This window comes from Gekko japonicus, unplaced genomic scaffold, assembly GCF_001447785.1.
Source record: "Gekko japonicus isolate JY-2015 unplaced genomic scaffold, Gekko_japonicus_V1.1 scaffold624, whole genome shotgun sequence".
Lineage (NCBI taxonomy): Eukaryota > Metazoa > Chordata > Lepidosauria > Squamata > Gekkonidae > Gekko > Gekko japonicus.
This window is the reverse complement of record NW_015164200.1, coordinates 484,952-508,543: the sequence shown is the minus strand read 5'-3', so window position 1 is coordinate 508,543 and position 23,592 is coordinate 484,952. Positions and strand designations below refer to the sequence as shown.

The following is a 23,592-nucleotide window of genomic DNA, read 5'->3' as shown; positions in this document are numbered from 1 at the left end:
TATTTAGTGGTGGTGGTAGTAGTGTCAGTTGTAATAACAGTAGAGAGCCAGTTTGGCACAGTGATTAAGTGCGTGGACTCTAATCTGGGAGAACCAGGTTTGATTCCCCACTCTTCCACTTGCACCTGCTGGATGACTCTGGGCAAGACATTGTTCTGACAAGAGCTGTCCTTGAAAGGACAGTTCTTGAAAGAACCCTCTCAGCCCCACCTACCTCACAGGGTGTCTGTTGTGAGGAGGGGAAGGGAAAGGAGTTTGTAAGCTGCTGAGAGATACCTCTGGGTAGTGAAGGCGGGGTATAAATCCAATCTCTTCTTCTCTTCTAGAGTGGTAGTAGCAATAGAAGTGTGGTAGTAGTAGCATCACAGTAATTGTAGTGTGGCTATAGAAGTAGGAGTAGGAGAATGGTAGGGTAGTAACAGAAGTGGTAACAGAAGTAGCAGAGTGGTGGTAGTAGTGGTGTGGTAAATAGTAGTATTTGTAGTATTTGGAATGCTCAAGACAAAGTACTTTCCAGTCCCACTGTTTTGAATGGGCTCAGAGAATGATTTGGGAGCATCTGATGCTGCAGTATTTTTGAAACTAAAAAGATATGGACCGGGTCAATGTCTTGATGGGTGAGTACTAACATCTCCACAATAGCACTCTGAGCTTTCTTTATAAAAAAGGAAGATACCAGCATAATTATAATAAATAATGGGAAAGATTTAAGCTCCTGACACAGCATTATTATACCAAGGGGAAATTCCTTCCAGAGCTCAGGTATGATGCCAAATTCCATTGACTACAAGCGGAAAACCCCATCCACAGATTGGATTTCAGAAGCCTTCCCAAGCAAGGAATTCAATCCAAGTGGGGGAGAAAAAACCCAGCACAAAATATGATCCATTATACAATGCAGATGGATTCCTAACCAATGTAAACATTCAGAAGGAAAATACACATACAGAACCTCCTTCACAGAAGATGCCTCAACAGTGTGTAGGGGAAAAAGAAAAGCGACAGCTATGGCTTAGCGGATCTTCATTTGGAAACTAAAAATAAAAGTAACTTTATATTGCAGCTTTGATCTGTCATGTGTAAAATCCATCACCTTTCATAAGACGGCTGTTCATTCCTCACAGGGTTTTGATTGATAGTGCTGGAACCTTAGATCAAGCAGCAGAACAGAGAGAGGCTGGTTCATAAAATGTATTCTCCATGTCTTTGGGTTTTATATCAGACTTCCTATAGAGAGCTTTGGTCCCATTAAATGCACGGTATACCACTGAGCTCAGAAACACCACCACCCCTCACCCAAGCCAGCATATAACTATACACCAGGACTGACGTGCCCCGGTTACAAAGTGCTGATCACCACATCCAAAATACTGTACAAAAAAGGAACCCTGACACATTTAAGGATGCGCAAATGGTCCCAGTTTCCTTTCCTTTGCAGACTTTGCAGACTATTTTCACCAGTTGTTTTACTCTCCACATTTTACAATTGCTTTTACAGATTTCTTTGAATTGTGTACACACATTCTGCAGATTGTATTTCCAATGTATACATAAAGTAGCCCTGTTCACAAATTACACTGAACACATGTACAATCCATATACAATGTACACTTGATTTTTCTTGACAACTGCTTTGAGTAATCCTCATGTTACATTCAAATGAATGTGTGATTGAAAGCTCACATTTATCCAGGTACTGGTCCCCATCTCAATTTGTAAAGTAGATGCACGTTGGCTCAAACAGATGTACATGTGTTCACTGTAACATCTGAACAAGGCTAATGTGAATATTTTATATGGATTATGTATAGCAAATAATGGTGATTTACTGATGCTCAAATAAATAATAGAATCATAGAATGTTAGAGTTGGAAGGGGCCTTGCAGGTCATCTAGTCCAACCCCCTGCACTCTGCAGGAGTATAGCCAAAAGATAGCCCTACAACATACAAATGTTGAAAAAGACATCGTACTGGAAGAATTCAGGACAAAGAAACAGAACAGGCTGTGAAAATGTGCAAAAACCCCCCTCTTGGTTTGATTTGCACATAGGAGAAGTGGAATCTAAGAGGGGATTTTCTGGTCAAAACCACCAGGATGAGAAATTTGAAATCATGACTAATGCACTTAAAGGAATAAATGCATGTTTAAAATTATACTGTTGGTAACTTAACTCTATTGCAGTGATGTACATCGATATAATGTTGGCACAACTTTGGTACTCCTAAACAATAACTTCCTGTGCTCTCTCGACAGGTTGACATCATCCCTATGAAGGCAGACAGTGACAAGTGTCACATGATTCTGTGCTGGCTGAACACTCCTGAACATTCCCTCCCCCCTAAAAAAACCAACACCAGAAAAATCAGTGCTGTTTTGCAAAAACAAAACGACAGGAGCTGTTTCGTTGCACTCCTATCAAAAGGCATTAATGAAGATGGCCTGCGCCTTGTTGCCTGTACCCAGAGTCCCTAAACATTCTATTGCCAGAAGCAAGAAATGATTGACAGGGTAAGTCTGGGCTTCTGTTTTCCCCTGCTGACAAGCTGGAGCATTCTCAAATACAATGTGGTTTAAGTTTCTCTTGCTAAATAGAATCTAATAGACAACTGTGAGAGAGGGAAGAAGAATGCTGCCCTGCAGGCAGTCCCAGCAGGCCAAAAAATGCCTCCACAGCCTCTGAAGCAGGGAGGAGGAGGTATCACTCCACTCTGTTCCCCCTGCCAAAGGATTTTTGACGCAGCCTCTTGCTTCAGGGTTCTGTTCCTTCTTAGTTAAGCCTCTTCTCTTACTTATTGTTGTCTTGCACTCACTTTTTGCCTTTGTAATGTAACCCATGCTGGGTTGCAAGATGTGCCACCAGCCCTGTGGCCATCCAGCTGCCCCTTGGCATGTGGCTTCCTTATGCCCACTAGGTGATAGTGGCCAGTCTCCAAGCTGTCTCCCAACTGCTGCTCCAAGTGGCTGCTGCATTCAGCCTAACTTGTGCTTTGGCCTTCTTGTGAATGGAGAAATAGCCATTTACTTGGTACAATCCAAATAGTAATCTTAAAATATCAGTCACTAAATAAGTTTCTCACACATGCCTCTTTTTCATTATGCTTATGTTGGTATATATTTGTGGATGTGCATATACGCTCTATATCCAGAATGGCCAGGTTTGCTTCCTGTTCTCCTAATTTAAGGGATCTCAGAGAAGACAATACAAAGCTAGATGGACTCATTGTTGGAGTCACTGCAAGAGCTCAACTATACGTTATATGTGACCCAAGGTGGTTTCTAATCAAAAGTGTGGTGGGGAGGGGCTTCCGGTGGAGATGTAATGGCAGGCTAACATCTTCATGGGGAGTGAAGACACAACACAGCTAATTACCGACTAGGAGGGCTCTCTGGTCAGCAAATTCTCCCTAGATTAAAGGAAGATCAAAGAAATAAACCATGCTTACCTCTTTAGGTTGCTCTTTGGGTGTTTTCTACTGAGTGGTGGCTTTACAGACAACTCCCAACTTAGAGCAATCTGAGGTCTTAGAATTTACAGTCTTGCTCCCAGCTGTGTTTGGAATCCTGATAAGGACTAAAGCCTGACCTCCTCCGCTTCTTAGGATTTATGGACATAATAATCTACAGCCAAAGAGATATTTTCTTGAAGACAAAAGAGACAACCCCGGCTAAGGTAACCTCTCTCATGGGATTTTAAAGAACTTTCTGAAACAATAACTTTTGCAAAATATAATAATTAAGAAATCAGGAAAGCTAGAAAGCTAAATGGGTGAGGGATTAATTCCATCACTAATTTTTAATCCTTAATTTTATTTTCTATGAAAGTGCGCATGTGTGAAAGGTTTTTTTTGGCTGCAAAGACAAATCTGCCCTGAGACTGTTCTTATATTTACTTTAGAAGATTACCTGTTATTGGATAATTATACGTAATAGAAGGTAAGAGACATTCTGAGATGATTTGACCTTGGTTCCCATGGTGAAAAGGATAACTGCTGATGGCTAAAAGTAAAAGTAACTGATTTGAAAACATTCTGGATTATCTGTTTTGGTTTTAAAAAACATTGGTTGCCATGGTGAAAGGATACAAATTCTTGACAGCTAAAAGTGAAAGTATTTCATTTTAAAACATTCTCTCTCTATTTCTATTCCTTTTGCATTTTGGATTTTATTCTATATATCAGAAAGAATCCTGACAGGAAAGGTTCATCAGACCAACCTGTCACATCAGATATGATGCAGAAATTACTCAAACAAATGGGACGCAGGATAGAGAGTAAAACAGAGAATCCTGAAAACAAGATAGCGGCTTTTGGGAGAAGAATGAATGAGAGTCTTAGGAAATCTAAACAAGAAATGAAAGATGATGTGAAAGAACTTCAAGGAATAATAGGGCATATTACAGAAGAAGTTAGGCAAATCAATGATAAAGTGGTTGCTGTAGAAAATAAAACAGAAGAGATTGACAAAGAACTTCTTTGGGAAGCTCTGGTCAATTTATCTTCCCAAAAATGAGTGTAACTTCATTTTCCCAGCAGTTAAGAGCTTAAGCCTGCCTGTGCTTCTGAGCTGAAGGAAACTGGAAACCAATAAAACCCTCTCCCATTTGCCAACTGATTGGAAGGAGGAAAGTCCAGAGCAGAGATTCGTACAGAGAAACAACAGGTAGCCTACTCTGTATTTCAACCATACACAATGCAGAAGGAGTGGAATTACTTGCATCCAAGAGAGGTTAATTGGACATAGGCAACAAATCATGCAGTGACATGGTTGGCAGCCTCATTTGAAAGATATACTTTGGCCCATAAGACTATTGAATTTCTTTCTCCCAGTACATATTTTCAGAAGTATAGTGCTACAACATGAAGACACAGATCTTATAATATTCAAAAAGTTGCAGACTGGAAAAAAGACTACTTACGATTTCTGTGGCACTGATTTGGTTGCAACTTTGCCAGCTGGATCACTCCATTCTACAAAGAAAAGAACCACCTTGAAATAGTTGCCACTGGATCCTGCCGTTAAGTGCTACTCTGTCTAATTGTAAGTGATGTTATGATGTGCCTCAAAACAGAACATGACACGGTATGCAAAATAATTTTAAAAACCCAAGCAAATCACAGCTCTAATCTACTTCAGCAGCATGGAAATTAATTTTTCAACCCTTATCTTAATGACATTGTATTGGATGGAGGGGTATCTGATGGTTTAGACTACGGACAATGAAGACCTACTTTGTACATTATATCCTGAGGTCAGATGCTGTGAATCCTGCAAGGAAAACAAACAAAATGTCAACACAAGTTAGGAGCTTAAGTAGAAAGATCCATATTTACTCATTAGACTAACAGTACAAGGGCTACATCAACAAAGACAGTTAATTCATAGAAGCCTGTACCCTCCCACCATCAGAACATGTATTCATTTGGACAAAAAAGACAGCTCTTGACTTTACATCAAGGTACAGTTCACATGAGATGGGGCCATGGAAAAAGGCACTTTGCCAAGCAAATGTTCCAACACAGATCTCATCTTGTATAAATGTGCTTTCCACATGCACCAGTTCCTATACTACCATGGTTGGCACATGTCAAATCAGACTTCCTGTGTGCCAATGTGGTATAGTGGTTGGACTGGTGGTGGAGAATACTGTCAAGCTGCAGCTGACTTATGGCAACTACACAGGGTTTTCAAGGCAGGAGCTGAACAGGTGGTTTGCCATTGCCTGTCTCTGCATAGCAACCCTGGGCTTCTTTGGTGGTCTCCCATCCAAGCACTTACCAGGGCTGACCCTGCTTAGCTTCCAAGACGATCTGGTGAGATCAGGCTAGCCAAGCTATCCAGGTCAGAGCGGAGTATTGCACCAAAGCCTGGGAAATCCAAGTTCAGATTCCTACTCTCCCATGGAAGCTCATTGGGAGACCCTGGACCAGGCCCTCTCTCTCAGCCTCACCTAGTTCACAGGGTAGTGGTGGCAATAAACTGGAGGAGTCGAGAGAATCATGTATGCTGCTCTAACATCCTTGGAGGAAGGGTGGCATAAAAATGTACTCAAGAAAAAATCTTGCGCTTCCTCCAAAATACGCACAGTATTCACATTTATCCCTGTTTCTGTTTTATCCTCATGAACCCTCTAGCCCTGTTCACAAGTGATAGCAAACATAGTTTGTGTATGGTGTATGCTTGATTGTTCTCATGTTACAGTCAATGCACATACACCTGAATGTGTGATTTTAACCACACATTTATCCAGGTACTGGTCCCCAGTTTCATTTGTACAGTGAAAGCAGGTTGGCTCTTTCTTACAAGCAGATGTACACATGTGCATGCAGGACGTGTGTGTGTGTGCATTGTAACATGTAAACAGGGCCCTTGTGTAGTAAGTTAGGCAGAGAGAGAGAGAGAGAGAGGGAGAGAGAGAGGATCTGACTGGCGTGAGCTATTAACCACTGCACCACATTGATTCTCATGGGCCAGCACATATGCTAAGGACATTTAAATGAGATGGGAACCAGAAGGAATGCTTAGATGTGTATATGCTTTACTGGAGGCACATTGGGAGCAGGGCAGTCTTATCTCCATTGAGTAAGATGAATGTGTGTTGGAACACAAGCTTCAGGCTTGTGAATAACTCACCCACCACACACAGAGCTTTTAGTGTGAGCTGTGCTAAAATGCACCAATACCTACTTATTTGATTATGAGGGAGTTAAATGATTCTTTTTAAAGCAAAACCAAACAATCCACTCCTATGGCTCAGTGCTGTTTTATAAAAAGTGTCAGAACTATAGGATGCTGAAATCATTAAGACCTCTGTTTCCTCCTCCCAGGGCATGATTAGCTCCTAATATTTTGCCATACTGCTAGTCAATCCCTTGCTAAGCAAATCATGCCGTAACAGTAAACATGGCACTTTATATCTGAGTGTCAAAGGGAAAAATAAATTGCAGAAATGACCGCTCTCCTTTTCTACTGCATTATTACACTTCTGGTGGGAATATTTAAAGAGATCTATAACAATGCCTGTCTTGTGCCTACATTTCCAAAAGCCATGCTCCAAAGCAGTTGTTACTGCTTCTAAAACTGTTTTGTAAAGAAAAACACATAACACAATCTGGTCCAAGCAAAGCTGTTGGAAATCCTGTTCCTTTCCCAAGAAGAGAGCCATGCATGTGATAAATTTTTCTCTTTAATATATCAATCTGAAGGGCTTCTTGGTGCCCCAACTCAGAAAGGAAGGCACAGAGAGTCATCCTATGCAGGTCTACTTAGCTGTATTCAATGGGGATTATTCCCAAGAAAGCAGCCTTAGGATGGCACTGACAGAGACCTGTCTGGGCAATCTTACCCTGGCTCCAAGTAGTTACACAGCCAGTCTTCACTTGTCTTTGCCTGCACACCAAACTGTACTGAGAGATGGTACCCATCACACTTGTTGGCTTGAGGGCTTGGGATCTGATGTCTAACACCAAGAATGTTCCCTCCCCCAGACTGATCAGACCATAATGTCTTTTTCATGTGACCTTTCCCCAGCCTAAGATCCAGCTGCTTGTTGATCTAATTAAATTAGTAATTTATTTAATTTATACCCCGCCCTACCCCAACACCTAGGGTTAGGGTGGCTTACAACATAAAACCATGAAACAATAAACCAATAGATGGCAGCAACAGATAATGACAAAGACCCTTGCCCCATGTTAGGCAAGAATAGTCACCCCAAGAAACTCCAGTGCCCAAGTAGTATCCAGAACAGTAAGAACACTGGGAAAGGGGCCATGAAGGCCAGAATGATTGAACTTCTGCCACCTCAACCAAAGGCCTAGTGCAGTGGTGGCAAATCTATGGCATGGGTGCCAGAGGTGGCACCCAGAGCCCTCTCTGTGGGCACGTGTGCCATCGCCCCAGCCAGGCCCAGACCATCATTAAATTGTCGAATTCTATGCCAAATAATTTTAAGTAAATGAAAGCATTTGGGATTGCTTTCCTTACTTTGTTTGGATCATCTTAAATTAATGTATGAGTTGTTTTTTCTAAAGTAAAACCTCAGTATTCAGGTTAAATTGCTGTGTTGGCACTTTGTGATAAATAAGTGGGTTTTGGGTCACAGTTTGGGCACTCAGTCTCTAAAAGGTTCGCCATCACTGGCCTAGTGGAACAGCTCCATTTTACAGGCCCTGCAGAACTGTGGTATGGCCCTGGTCTCAGATGGGAGCATGTTTTACCCGGCCAGGGCAAGGCATGAAAAAGCCCTCGCCCTGGTCAAGGCTAAGTGGACATCCCTTAGGCTGGGGACCACCAGGAGGTGATACTCAGAAGAGTGTAAAACTCTCTGGGGCTCATATGAGGAGAGGCGGTCCCACAGGTATGATGGTCCAGGCTGCATAGGGCTTTAAGGGTCAAAACCATGACCTTGAACCGGATCTGGTATTTGATTGGCGGCCAGTGCGGTTGAAACAACACCAGCTGAATGTGTGCCCATGCAGGTGTTGCTGTCAACAGGCATGCTGCCGCATTCTGCACTAGCTGCAACTTCCGGATCAGGCTCAAGGGTAGCCCCGCATAGAGCGATTTACAGTAGTCCAGCCTGGAAGTAACCATTGCATGGATTACTGTAGCTACGTCCCAGGGAGTGAGATAAGGAACCAGTTGCCTGGTTAGCCAAAGATTATAAAAGGCTGATCTGGCAACTGAAGTGACCTGGGCCTCCATAATAAGTGAAAATTCCAGCATCACTCCAAGACTCCTTACCCTCAGTGCTGGCACCAATGGTACCCCACCAAAGACTGGGAGCCTGATTCCCGATCCTAACCCCCATGCCTCAGGTACAGGACCTCCATCTTTGTTGGATTCAACTTCAGCTGGCTCTGCTGCAACCATCCCGCCACAGCCCCTAACACCCTGTCCAAAAACAAGCCCATACCAATTCTGCTGCGTTAGGGCCTTACCTCTCTACTTTGACCAGCTTCATTTAATAATACTCCTCCCCTTGCGATATGAAGGAAGCAAAACCAGAAGAATCTCTGACTGCCAATTAAAGATAGTCCTAGAAAATTCCTGCTTAGCTACCTGTAGATCCCATACTGTAACCCTTAAGGGAGGGTGGGTGGGACAGCTCTGCCAGTAAAAAGGGTGGCTCAAATGGGGACAGTTTTAAATCACTCTCTAATTTGCCCACAGGCAGGGAAACACGAGGCTGCACAAACTGTCCTCAAAAACGGGGTGTGACCAAATAATGGTTGCCACTAGGGATGGGCATGAACCGCATTTTTGTGGTTTGGTTCAGTTTGTGTCTGAACCATGAACTGAACCACGAACCTATATAAACTAGGAGGCTGGTTCACAAACCAACCTGGTTTATGAGCCATTTAAAATTTAAACCCCTGCTTTCAGCTCCCCATTGCTTTATGTAGGGAGCAAGAAGCAGTAGTTTAGATGGCTCCCAGACATTTAAACCAAACAGCTGTGTGGCAGGAAGCTGTTTTTTGTGAAGAGCAGAAATCAAGCATTTAAACCCCCGCTTTCTGCTCTTCATGAACCACAATTAACTGCATCAAAATTCATGAAAGTTTATAGCAGTTCTTCAGTATGTGAACATTTCTCGCAAATGACAAACTGGCCAAAATTTGTGAAGAACGTTAGTTTGTCAGCCGGTTCAGGCCCATCCCTAGTTGCTACCCAAAAGGTGGGAACAAACCCTCACTGTGGCTGGATTGTACCCCCTCTCCCCATTTAAATGTAGCTATGTTTTTCTATTTTGGTGCTCATGTTACTGGTCAGTATCTATCAATGTAATATTAATATTTTTCCTTCTAATTTCATATTAGTCTGTTTATAGTCAACAAACCCAGCAAGAGAGTTCTGTGTGCAGAAACAAAGCTTCTACATTTGTACTTGGGGATGATAAACATGTGAATCTGGATGTGCCAAATCTAGACAAATGCATCTTTTTATGTAGCTCTGAGGCCACATCTCCATTCTGGGCCATTAGCCGGGATGTAGCCAGAATGGGACCAATGGGTGCCCCATTTACTCAAAGCATTGGTTGGTCCCTTCTAATAATTTTTTTTAAAAATATGCTTTTTTACTTGTGCAACATAATCTTTCATTAAAAGTCACTATCTATCCAGCATAAGTAACCCCAAAAATCTTTCTTTAGTGACCATAATAGAGCATGGCAAAATTTCTAAGAGGGAAGGGGTAAATTGAGAAGTTTCTTTTTTATGAAAGAAAGGTGTCCATTATAACAGTGTTAAAAAACTTCCCAAACTAAAGAGTAACTGTTCTTATTCAGTCTCAATATTTATGACACTAACTACACATAAACACTAAAATGAAAATATAATATGTGGGCTTGGAGAAAGGGTTTTAGAGTATTCTTTGGGTTAGCAGGAAATTGCTCTTTTAAATTCAATTCCTTGAAGCCCGCCTCGAAATATGGCAAGCCCAGCTAGCCTGAAAAGCCTGGTTACAGCCCTGATTGTTAGACATGGAACATAAATAGAGTTGGATCAGGGACGGTGAATTCAATCCCAGGATTTCATTCACCCAAAGCAATGGATGGCTTTGGTGGCAGACAACTAATATCAAGGCTGCCCATAGCATACCTGCACTTTGTTTGGAATGGAAAACTTATTCTGTTCTGCCTTCCCAGGTGTGTGGATAGCAGTGAGAGGTGGAGGCCACGAATGGGTCATCTCCTAGCAAGAACAGAAAAAGAAACCAGGAATGTAGTTTGCATTACATACACCAGTCCATATTTTCATTACCTTTGCTTACAATTTAATGAGTATTCAGAAAGACATTAGTTTATGTCTCCAGTGATATGTTACAATGTTTTCCAGTTGTTGCTTAAAAAACAGACTTCTGTTTTTGACAAAACACGAGATTATTTTGTGATACAGAGAAAACAAAGTTTTTTAAAAGACATAGCTATTTAGCATTAGAAGAAAGTGTGACAGTGCCAGCTTTGTTAAAAGTAACATGGATATCACGTCTAGTCTGATGAAAAGCCAACTCTTATCGAAATGTATCTTCTGAACTGGAGATGAGTGCTTCTAATAAAAGCCTATTTGAAAAATTACAAATCAACTCACAAAATGAATGAAACAAATATATGGGCAAAAACTCTACAAGAACTAAGTATATGTACAGATTTTATAGCATTTTTGGGAATGAGTTGTTTTTGGGAAGAGCCATGGCTCAGTTGTAGAGCACCTGCTTGGCATGCAGAAGATCCTAGGTTCAATCCCTGGCATTTCCAGTTAAATGATCTGCCAGTAGGTTATGAGAAAGACCTCTGCCTGAGTCCCTGCCATTCTGAGTAGGCAATATTGACTTTGATGGAGTCCCAGGGGTCTGATTCAGTATTAGGCAGCTTCATGTGTTCATGCTCTGTCCCAAGTTAAGACAAAATTCAGATAATTCCATTGAAATGTAAAGATGTCTCCTCATAATAATATTGAAAATGATCTTCTATTTTCATTGACTTTAACAGATCTCAGGAGAAAGGTTTACCAAACAAGTGGTTGCATTTCTCAAAGGCATGTTGAGAAGAGCACCCACTCCTTATATTTAGCATTCAATGTCTTTTCCCAACAGGGAAACTATGAATACAGAGGTTGAGAGATAATCCATGCAATTTATTTTTACTCATTCTTAACAGAGCAACATCATCCAAAGGTGACTTTACAACAATGGAAAACTATATTATGAACCACCTATTATCTTGTCCCATCAAAGCTGATCAATGGTATAGACTGATGTTACAATGGCCTCCAGTTTTCAATAGCACAAGAAGTTGCCTTCCAGGCACAGGATCTCCCAAACAGCACCTCCAAGCAAGAGCTCATCTTGGCAGTCTCCAATCCAGAACAACTTGTGAAACTTGGACTAGCAGTTGTTGTACTAATCAGAAGTGTGAAGTTAAATGTGCAGGTGTGTGTCTGCCATAGCCTTGTCATAACAAGTGGTTTTAAATGCCTACAGCTCCTGATCACTATTGGCATGGCATAACCAACACATGTCACTTTGCACACAGAGGAATCTCCATGACTTGTCCCTCTTCACCAATGGCAGAATCATGTATTAAATCCATCTATATCTCTGGGGGACTCCAAGAGGAAGAAAACACCTAACAAATCCCAGGCAACTCCTCTGCCACACTTCAAATGTTCTATTTGACATCCAAATTTAGTGGATGGTTTGTCAGTCACATCCAAAGTATATCCTTGTTTAAGCAAGTTTAAGTATATGCTTGTTTAAGCAAGTTTAAGCAAACAGTGGATACGGCCCATGAAACTTCATGTGTCCCTGAACAATTCGGAATGTGCTCCCCCCCCCCCCCACCGGCTATCCTGAGGCTCTATGCTGCACGTTGTATTTTATCTCTTATGCCAATAAAGGTATTGTATTTGTATTTGTTTGTGTCCCTGAAGTTCTTTTGAAGTACTCTACAGACTCTCAGACAGCACAACTTTTCAAAACCAAAACAAAACAAAGCCTCCTGGTTCTCATGGTTTATTTGTTTCCTCAGTTTGATATAGAGCAGCTAAATTTGTTAATTAGTTGTGAACTCCAAAAAAAGTTGATGATTTCAAACGATAAATTAACAATTTCCCCCCAAGAATGACTCAAGACTTTCATACGTAAGCACAACTACCTTAAAATAATGTATGTTAGGAACAAGTAGAGTATGACATCTAACACAAAGTGCCCAAGTAAAAAGCAGGTTCATGTTCATTTCCTTCCGTGACATATGCAAATGTTACATAGGTCTCTGATTTAGTTCCAACATAGCTCTGAGCAGAATGCTCACCTTTGTACTAAGCCTGCAACACTCTATCTCATGTACACTTGGGGAAGTTAGCAGAAAATCATAAAAATTTTAAACTTTATTTTAATCTTGGGAGGGGGTGAAGAATAACTCTGTTTCCAAATGTGAAAGCTTTTAGAACTTCTTTGGATGTAATAAGAGTGTAGAACTAAAATGTTTTAGGGTGGGATTTAATGGAAGCAAGTCCACAAAATCATCAGGATTTATTTTCACGTGGCCTGGACTTTAAAACAATTCCAAAATTGTCTTTGCTGATGGATGAGATGTAGAGTTGCTTTGCAAAGTGTGCATATAAGCAAACGATGATTAAGCGCAAAGGGTTTGTTGGCATAGACGTTGCTTTGGCATAACAGATGCATCTGTCTTTCAAGCCTCCTCCTTCCTGAAATATTATTTAAACATTATTTTAATTGACTCCACGTGTTTTATTATTAGGCTAGACACACTCACTTCTCAATCCTCCTCCTCTTTTAACTAGCTGTAGATGCCCTCAGGTAAGGAACTGAGAAGGCTACATACAGAAGATGCTTAATGAACAGCTACCTGGAAAAAAAACAGACCATAATTTTTCTGTAGGGCTGTCGGGTTAACGGCCCCCACTGCACTCAAAGAGATTGTAAATAATCAGAAGGAAAGTTGTGTAATTCTGCAAGGGAACTTTGATGCTGTTGTGGGGTAGATGAGAGGAAGAGACTCAGATCGAAAAGGGCAGAAACTAAAGAAGAGCATTATGGAACTAGACATCCAGATAAATTGCTCTCTTTTCAGAAGTTTGGCTGGCTGCCCTTCACCTTGTTACATTTTTGTCCATCACCTTCTGGTTGGTTAAGAACAAGCCTACACTCCACAAGGAATCACATCAGGGGGAATGAATGACCTGGGAATTCCCACCAACACCAAACCTTTCCCTCCAGAATTCTATGTGGGTTGGATCTACCCATCCTCAGACACTGCCCTACTGTAATAATTCATCTGTAATAATCCAGGAATTTCCCAACTTGGAGCTGGCAACCCTAAGTGATCCTTGGAACAACTTAATCAGTAGGTTTGCTGGCTCTGGGTTGGGATATACCTGGACATTTTGAGGGTGGAGCCAGAGGATGGCGGGGTTTGGGGAGGGTACTTTAATGGGGAATAATGCCATACCGTTCACCTTCCAAAGCAGATATTGTCTCCAGGGGAACTGATTTGTCGTCTAGACATCAGTTGTAATAACAGAATATCTCCAGCCACCAGCGGGAGTTTGGCAACCCTATTTATCAGCAGGTCCCAGGATCTGAATCACAGTTTCAGGATTTTCCTGAAGACTCCAAGGGAATAGTTAAATCAGTGGGAGGAGTCAGAAGGAACAGGCCCTGCTATTTACCTCAAGGCCTGTCTTCACCGTTCTTTACTTTTCATGGTTTAAATGGGCAATTCTTAACTCCAGAAATGCACCCCTCCATAGGAGATGATCTTGGGGTGGGGGGCATTCAGAACTTTTACATTGCTTATGTACAAGCAGCATTTTTAAGAATGTTATATTAAAACAGTGGTGGCCAAGCTATTTGTTGAATGTATGAATACACAATACTTCCAGATACTGAGCTATGCTGGTCTGCACAACCCCATATAGCCTACTCTGGCTGGCAGCAGCCCTCTGGCGGAGAAGGGCCATTCCCAACACTTGAGTATCTTGGAAGTGGAGCTACTAGGGGATTTAACCACGGACCTTCTGCATGCAACATACACAATCACATCTCGTTTTTTGTTCCAAGGAAGAAGCAGCAGTGGAGTGTCCCAGACAAGAGAGTATCCCTGATTCTGCTACAGCTACACCTCTGGGCCCTCTTTCCCCAATCCCAGTGTTCCACCCACATCCACTGATGGTGTCACAAAGGGGGTCATCGATCTATTAAAACACTGAACTCCAAACTGACAATGCAGCAGCACAACACATGCCAAAGTCTAATAAGGAACGAAAGAAGAAAAGCTAATTCTTTTTAAAATTTACTAATAGTAACATATAATTTCATCCCTGCAGATCCGAAAACCTTGGCAAGGTTCCTTCGAGTAAACAAAACAACTGTTCTTTGGAAGCTGTTTAGCACTGATGGTTGTTTGAGGGGTGCTTGATAATTCTTTCCATCTGTCTAGGGAAGGGTAAACAAGGAAACAAATAAACAAACAACTCCCGTACTTTATACTGATGGTTTTCCTTAAAAGAAGAACCAACCCCCAAATTTGGAATTTGCCCCAGGAAAGAACATAATTATAATTTACAATTTTATGACAGGACTGTAAATAACCAAAGGCATCCGCATCAGCGAGGTCCATTTCCATTTCCAGATGCAATCAATTCCAGTTTCAAATGCTAAAATACAACTGTAAATTATACACACGTGGGGGGCAACGTTACAAATGGGGGGCGCCTTCAGTAGTATTGGCATATGCTTCTGGATTGCACTGTGCCCAGAGATCTTTACTGCTGTTGCACACATTTATTCCTTCTCCCCCCCTTTAGAAAATTTATATTCCAAAACATAGCATAGAAATACTCCGCATGAAGCCTGACTTAAATAAAATGCAGACAGGAGAAAAGAAATTCACCCATGCAACTTTGCACGTAAACAGCATCTCATCTACACTGCATGAAATAGGGTTGCCAAGTGTAAATTCCTCCGGAGCGGGGGACTCCCGTCTGGCGTCTAGAGCGCGTGTGCGCAAAGCGTGTGCACCGCATGCACGTCACCCGGAAGTGACGTGACGACGGCGGGCACGCTGGGGGCGGGGTCACGACCATCCAATGGAAAACCATAGAGTTTTCCCTCAGATGATCGTGGCCCCACCCCCAGCATGCCCGGCGTGGTTGCATCACCTCCGGGTGACGCGCACGTTGGGGTGGGGTTCCCCCCGGGGACCGATCCGCCGGTGGTGAGGAACGGGCCTCTGGGGCGGGGCTTTCCCCGCCCCCCGGGCGGACTTGGCAAGCCTAGCATGAAACGTTAGCCCAGGTAGGCCTTGAGTTTGCACACTAACATCACACATACAATATGTGAGAACATAGTGGCCTTATTAAAAGGAGATTGTGGGCTTGTGCGATGTCACACATCTACTCCCTGCCGTGTCATGTTTAAATCCAGCCTGAGATCCCTGAAACCACACCAAAGAGATCTTCTCCCTCCAGCTGTGGCAGCATTGCTATCCAGTAGGGAACAGGAAGTAGAAGATTCACTGATCCCTCCCTCCTCAAGTTAAGTGACCACAATGAGGTATGAAAAGAGCCTTAGGATCAGTTTCTGCATGCAACCTTTGCACACTGTATCCGAAGAAGTGTGCTTGCACAGGAAAGCTTATACCTTGAATAAAATTTTGTTGGTCTTAACGGTGCCATTGGACCCAAACTTTGTCCAACCTTTACACATGGCTACTATTGGATACATATGATCCTGTCACCCTCTCAGTGGCAAAATTCATAGGCGCAATAATCAGATATAAGAGAAATAATACTAAGGTCTTTTTTTAAAAAATGGTTCTTCTAATTTCTGCTTAGGATGATAGCTGTATGAGCAGTACTAGATAGACAGATAGATAGAATCTTTACACATGTAACCTAATGAGGTGGAAGAAGAAAGCTGAGGCAGGAGAATGGAGTTCATTCCGCTTTGCATTAGTCTTCCAGATGCAGAGAACTCTGTCTTCCAAAATGTAGTTCCTTTGTCTGCCACTTCAAAAGGTGCATTAAGACATTTACTCTTCTTGGGGTATTTTTTACATGCAGGGTGATTTTTTTTTAAAAAAAGAGGGAACAATTAAATATCCCTCACCAATACTTGGAGAGCAATGCATTCTACCGGTTCAGGATCCTACCCCCAGTTTCTGCTGCAGGTATGGAAGGTTCTATACAAGGTAGGCAGGAATGGTAAAAAATGTCCGTTCAGATTGCAGATGGAGGAGACTCCATTTTTAAATGTTCCCCAGGACCCCAGCATGACAACAAACAAATGATCTTCCCTACAAGGGACAACTAAAGATAATGAAAAGATTACCAAGGGGAATGTGATAGTAGCTTATAAATTAATGCATGGGGTGGAAAAAGTGGGCACAGAGGACATTTTCTCCCTCTCCCATAATATCAGAGCTGAAGGGCACCAGTGACGTCGATGGTCACTTGCTTCAGAACAGACCACAGAAACTATTTATTTTATTTTATTGGATTTGTATCCCACCCTCCCCACATAGCAGGCTACTACTTCCCTCAAAGAGTAATTCACTTGAGGAATTCACTGCTGCTATAGGATGAAATGATGCCTTTGAAAAGGGATTAGGCAAATTCTCAGTGGCTATTAGTAATGAACCCTGACCTCAATAGCCCAGGCTAGCCTTGTCAGATCTCAGAAGTGAAGCAGGGTCGGTCCTGGCTAGTAAATAAATGGGAGACCTCCAAGGAATACCAGGGTTGTGATGTAGAGGCAGGTAAAAGCAAACCACCTCTGAACATCTCTTGCCTTGAAAACCCTACGGTGTTGCCATAAATCAGCTGTGACTAGATGGCACTTTCCACCACCATTAGTAACAAAGACCAAATGGAACCTCCATGTTCAGGGGCAGTAACCCCCTGAATATCAGTGTTGGGGGGCAATAAAAGAGGACGGTTTTGGGCTCTGCTTATTGGCCTTCTAGAGGCATGTAGTTAGAAACAGGAGTCTAGACTAGATAAACCATTTCTCTGATTCACCAGAGCTTCCTTTTGTTCTTATTATATTCTTTCAGTTCTACCAAGGGGACAAAAACTAGACTGCATTAACAGAGCCTGTCTGTGGAATTAGTCCTGAAACCACTTAGTTCTACTTGACGCACTAAGCTGCCAAACCACTGCAGCCAGCGTCTAATCTGCATCTTTGCGAAACGCCCAAAATGAGCCAACCAAATCCTAAAGGATTTAAATGCATCAGCCCCAGCCAGTAGCACATTAGCACTCAATTTAGTATATAGGAGGATTCAAAACCTGAATTCTCCATTTCTTCTCAGTTTACTTCTAAGTTATTTTGTATAAGCTGTGATCCACTTTCATTAAAACGGGATACTAAATTATAACTTCAGGCCATTAAAGTGACACGCAGGACTGTGTTGCAACGAAGAAAGCTTTTGCAACATCTTCTTCTATTTATTTCCCCAGTATTGAAGATCCTGCCAAATGTCTCCATCTTGCCAGCCATATAAATTGCAAACAGAAAAGAAACAGTTTTCCCCCCAACCTTTCTGAGTGTTGCTTCATGGTGCTCCTTTGAACAAGCTGTAAATTGGTTGTGTGAAATAGCTGTCGACCTCCAATTACCATGGACAGAGGTTTTTTATGAAGTGTCCATCAGGGGATGCAACCTCTTCTCAACTGTTCTCCGTCTTCTAAAAGGACTCAATATGGTTTGAATCCAGGGCTAACACAGTATGTCATTTTGCTGCCATTTGCATGATGGTTCAAAATGGGCCAGACCCTTGGAATAGATCAGTGGTTTTCAAGTTGTATTCTGCAAAACTCTGGGCTTTCTTAGAAGCTTTTCTGCAAGACACCTTGCCCAATACTATAATCAACACTGTGAAGTCCCAAAGCAGCAAACCGAGTGTTTTTCACATTACTTTTGCTTTGTCTAAAGTGACTCTGTGGCACAAAAAGCCTTGGCCAGCATTCCAAGTGAATTAAAAGTGCACTCTAGAACATTCCTGGAACCCTCTGCATTGTGCAAGTTCTGTGGCAAATGTTTAAGGGTTCCTAAAGCCAACACACTGTTATGGAAAGGGTCCTAGAAGAAAGAGCTTTCAAAAACCGCTGCATCATATCATGTTCCACATACCTGTTCGGAAATGGCAAAGTGCAGCACAGAATGGATCTTCACTGGTTCTTTAAATGCAACCCAGCCACTGTCTCAACAGTATTTCAAAACCCCAGTGTAAATAGAGGGAAACTGTTCTAAGATTCCTTTTGTGCTTTCGACAAGGGTATTGCTTATAATGATCATTAAAAACAAGAATTAAAAACACCTTGGTGAGCATCTTTCTTCTTTCTCAAATGCCATGTCTTATCCAGAGAAGATGAGGCAAGAAGGACCAATATATTACAGCACAGGAATCCAAGGTTTTGAGTGGTGTGACTTCAAAAAATGGATCGTAATTATTACTCGGGCACGGATTGTCTTTGTTGCCTCCAGCTGGTCATCAAACACTAGCAGGCTGTTCATTAGCAACAGTTTATCAGGGGGTCGCAAAGGAAAGCTGGATGGACGCCCATGTAAAGACCACCCAGGAGAACCATGATTACCACGCTAGTTAGCCCTAAGCAGCAAATGTTATGCATAACTCCAGCAAGTGTCAAGCAGTGACAATTACCAGTTATCATACAAAGCAGAACTGGAGTAAACCTGCCAAAGAATACTTTCTTCCCCCTCCCCTAGTACAACATGCAATTTATTATCATGTTCCAGCAATTACCAAAGGGAGTTGTTGATCTCGCTTTGCTGGAGAGATACAAAGGCTAGCCTCGCTAACATGGCATTCTCCTTTTTACAAGGATCACTCGTGTTCTAAGCGAGAGACGCCCAAAATGACAACTCTGCTTGCAAAAGAGACAGAATGATGCATTTAGCAAATCCCCCCCCCCCAGCCCCAGTCTTTTCAAAGAGGAACGCCGGCAGTCAGTATAACGGCTTCTGAGGACTGCTCTTGCTTTTCAAACATGATAGCTTCCTTGTAGTTTTCACTTATCATATTAAGAAAAATGGTAATGAGGGGATCATGACAACTTCTTCTTTCGGAAAACAACAAAGGCGGAATTGCTCAGGCACAGAAATAAGAAAGAATGATCACTATTTTTGTGGAGAGAGGCCTCCAGTGAGCAACTCGACGGCTGCTCTGCTCTCTTGTTACTTTAAAGCCCGAGAAAAGAAAAAGAGCAGACAGCTCAGCGACTACATCTGAGCCCCACACCTGAGTTTCAAGTGCTCTACACGGATCTCCCCTCCGGGCTGCTTGCAATATCACATTCCCCATCTCTTAGGGCCTCTTTGCAAATTGCCTTTTTAGGAGAGCACTGAAGATGCTTTCAGCATACACCTTAAAGCATAAACTGAAAATCCAACAAATTCAGAGATAGAAAAAAATGAATAACAGAGAGGGATGAACACATTCCCCTGTCATTGTTTCTCTGGTTATCTGCATGCGGGAGTTGCAGTCCCCTGCCTTCCCCATCTGGCCTGAAAAAATTTCCAAAGTATTTTGCCACCGAATAGAATCTGAATATATATTTTTACATCACTGTTCTAAGTGACATTTCACTGTGGGTGCACCAGAATCTTTCACTTGCCGCATTCAGGAAAGAATGAAAGACTGTTTTATTTTGGAGGTCATTTGGAGGAAGGTAAACTGTGCTGGCTATGCTTTTAAACTGCGTGTGCTGTTTTTTCAGCTGTGTGAACTGGTTTTCAAGTGTGTGTTTGTTGCTGGATTCTTATGACATTTGTGTCCTGGCAGCATTTGCTGTTTTGGTAGCCGCCTTGAGTCTGAGGAGATAAGGCCAGGTAATTATTAAATGAATATGATATTAAATGAATATGACTAAATAAAGGTACATCTGACTGAATTAACGTTATGGTCTTGCACTATTTTTCCAAGCTATATGGGAATGCTTTTGAACGACTCACCATGACCTAGGTGGTATACAGCAGGACTGGGCTAGCAGAAAGGGGCTTGTTGGAGATATACTGAAGGTGCCACTCTTGAGTGCCCTTCTAAGCTTTCTTGCCCTGGGGAAGGGAACTCAAAGGGCATTTAGATGCCTTCTGAAGGCAATTAAATGCCCTCTGAGCTGTATTTTCCCAGGAACTGGTGTGCTCACTACCCCGTCCCCTGAAAGGAAGGGCTAGAAACAAGTTCAGAGCCTCCCCCTTTAAAGACGGGCATTCAGATTAATTTAATTAACCATAATTTAACTGCCCCCTTAAAAATTTAAATGCCACCCAAAGAAAAAAAATATCCTGGCTATGGGCCTGTATGTATGTGGGCTTATTTAGGATGTGACATTAGGAGCTGTGAAGCACTGGCCTCCGAGATCAGCAGCTGCCCCCCATGCCTCTGTGAATTCTGAGAGATGCATGAATAGGTATGTATCTAGTTATGTGGGTGGGTGGGTGGGTGGGTGGGAGGGAGAGAAAGAAAGAAAGAAAGAAAGAAAGAAAGAAAGAAAGAAAGAAAGAAAGAAAGAAAGAAAGAAAGAAAGAAAGAAAGAAAGAAAGAAAGAAAGAAAAGCAGAGTTGTTTGGAGGAGAAATTGAGTGACAGAGAATTTTGTAAGTCTCTTTATATGAGTATACTCTGCAGACAGCCACAGTTTGCAGGTATCTTTTGAGTGTACCCTAGGTGGCAAATCTAGGTTTACCATGCATAATTTGTAAAATATCCCACATTTTAAAAATACTAGTAGGGAAAAGAGCCTTAAAATAGCAAAGACCATAGCTGTGTAATGTCAAAAGGGCCAAACACGTGCATTAGATCTACATCTTCTAAATTTCCCAGGCAGGAGCTACTCTGTGGATCAGCTCAAATGATCCTCTAAACCATGAAGGGTCGGACGCAACCTTAAAAACACATGAAACCTCCAAACCATGCTGGGCTCACACGCCTATTCATTTTCCACTCTTGCAGCTTCCTCTTTTAATGACTTCTGCTAACCACGGTTTTTGGTGATATCCAAACAGGTAAACAATTGTTGGAGGTTTCTCTTCAAATCAATACCAGAAATCCAGTTCAACTAGGGCCACTCTAGAGGAAATTCCATGCCCTCATGCTAGCAGGGGAAATGTAATATTGTGGAAGCCCTGAATAAACTGGAAAACTCACTTTCTTATTTACAGAGTCTGGTCTTGTGCTATTATGCTCTTGAATTTTGCCAATGATTCTTTGCATGGTGAGCTCTGTTCAGAAGCCATGCACTACTGCAAGGAAATGAGCACAAATGATAGTCATCATTAAAACTAAAAGCTGGCAAGGAATCTAGAACAGGAGAGTTTCAAGACAAATGTGTTCAAAGGCACTCAATTATACTAAACCAAGCATCCTTGACAGACCTTTTCCATCAGGGTCATTTTATGAACATTTCTCATCATCGAGAGACACCATTGCTATTCCATTTAGCTTCCAACATCTGCTCTCTGTGATGTGGAGACCACACACAATCCTGTACTCAACGTCCATCTTTAAATGCTTACTTACTTGTAAAATGTCTTTTGCTTCTGGGCTCAGACTTTATATAGGAAGCCGAGGCCCAAAGCTGGCTTTGATAGAGCAGCTATAAAGAGCTGGAAGCGGAGGCCTCTGGTTCTTGTGTATTTCTTCTCACAGCCCTGTTGTCAGGCAAAGACTGAGCATTCTGAATGGGCAAATATCTTGCTGCCTTCCATGCTTTAGGCTGAGACTACAGGTTAAAGAGAACATTTAGCTGCTGTCAAAACAGTAACTCTGTGTTACGTTGTCTCTCTTCCTGTAACACGGTAAGGAGCACAAGATCGTGACGTGCTTCCAGTCCCACCCGCAGCTGCAAGCAAGTGGAGCAGGAAGAACATGGAAGCCTGGTGAGATCACATCACACATTTTGTAATAATATACTTTATCGTCACAGTCAACAGCAAGCCCATAGCGATGGTGGGGCTATTCTGGGCTCTACCCCTTCCCTAAAGGACCAGCCCTACAATATTTCCTTCTAGCCTTTTTTAAAAGATGTGTGGCAGCCTCGGGGCTTGGCTCAGCCTCGGATCGACGTGGCTATGTGATCTTAGTGTAGGAGCTAGATGTCAGGATGAAACAACATGTGATGCTGGAGTTCTGTGATTAGAACTCCAGATGTGATTAGAACTCTAAATCACAAAACTCTGTCATTAGAACTCCAAATTTGGCCCTTGAATGAAGCATGACGGGGGGGGGGCGTGATATGGATCAGAGCCATGGCACTAAGGAATTTGTTTATTTTTTTAAATCTATCCCCTGGCATCACTTACAAGATCAGAACTTAATCCCTGGGATGCTTTGAGCCTAAAGGAGGGGGAAAATATAGGTGCTTAAAGTGCATCTTTTACTGGGGCTTAAAGCAGGTCAGGAAGGGGGCATTTTCACTTGGGGGAATGGCGTGGGTGAGGAGAGTCACTTACTCCTTCCCCAATGTGTTAGCCCCAATCCGTAGAGCTGCTCTCAGAGCCTCTCTTTAGGGCCTAAGAACAAATCTAGAGTTCCAAACACAGAATTCAGGCATCATAGGAAGCCTGGTCCCAAGCACGGTGCAAATACATAAATAAAAAGAAAATATGTTCCCAGCAGTAATAAAATAAAGTGGGTATCTATATCCATACACACACACACACACTCACCCTTCTTTCCTTCCCTAGCAGAGAGAGAAGCTGAAACCGTCTTGCTGTGCAATTTACTAGCCCTTTACATCTCAATTTCCACTGCTGATTTGTCTAACATATTGGGGATATCAAAAATATTGCCAGGCAAATGAAATCAGGCCAGATTTATGACGGCTCACCGAGATCTCCTAACGCGACCCTGATGCTGCATTGTCTTTACGCTCGGCATCATCATCATCTATGCACCTGTAAAAATGATTAGTCTTTCCTGCAGAATATAAATTTACTGGGACAGATTCCATCGTACTCAATGCCTAATTTGTGCACAGCTGGCAACACACAGCATATGTAAAGTAGGGCAATGTGGCCAAAAGGTAATTTCCTTGTGTCAGGCA

At 42.3% G+C, this 23,592-nt stretch overlaps 1 protein-coding gene across 1 annotated transcript in view; it reads right to left on the bottom strand.

Annotated features, from left to right (window-relative positions):
• Window positions 1–23,592, bottom strand: part of AFF2 (AF4/FMR2 family member 2) — a 447,631-nt gene that overhangs the window by 188,300 nt on the left and 235,739 nt on the right. Inside the window, exons 5-6 of the mRNA XM_015408375.1 lie at window positions 5,231–5,267; window positions 4,918–4,969 (exon numbers count right to left, since the gene is read on the bottom strand). Coding sequence (XP_015263861.1) covers window positions 4,918–4,969; window positions 5,231–5,267 — 89 coding nt within the window. The remainder of the gene's footprint in view (window positions 1–4,917; window positions 4,970–5,230; window positions 5,268–23,592) is intronic.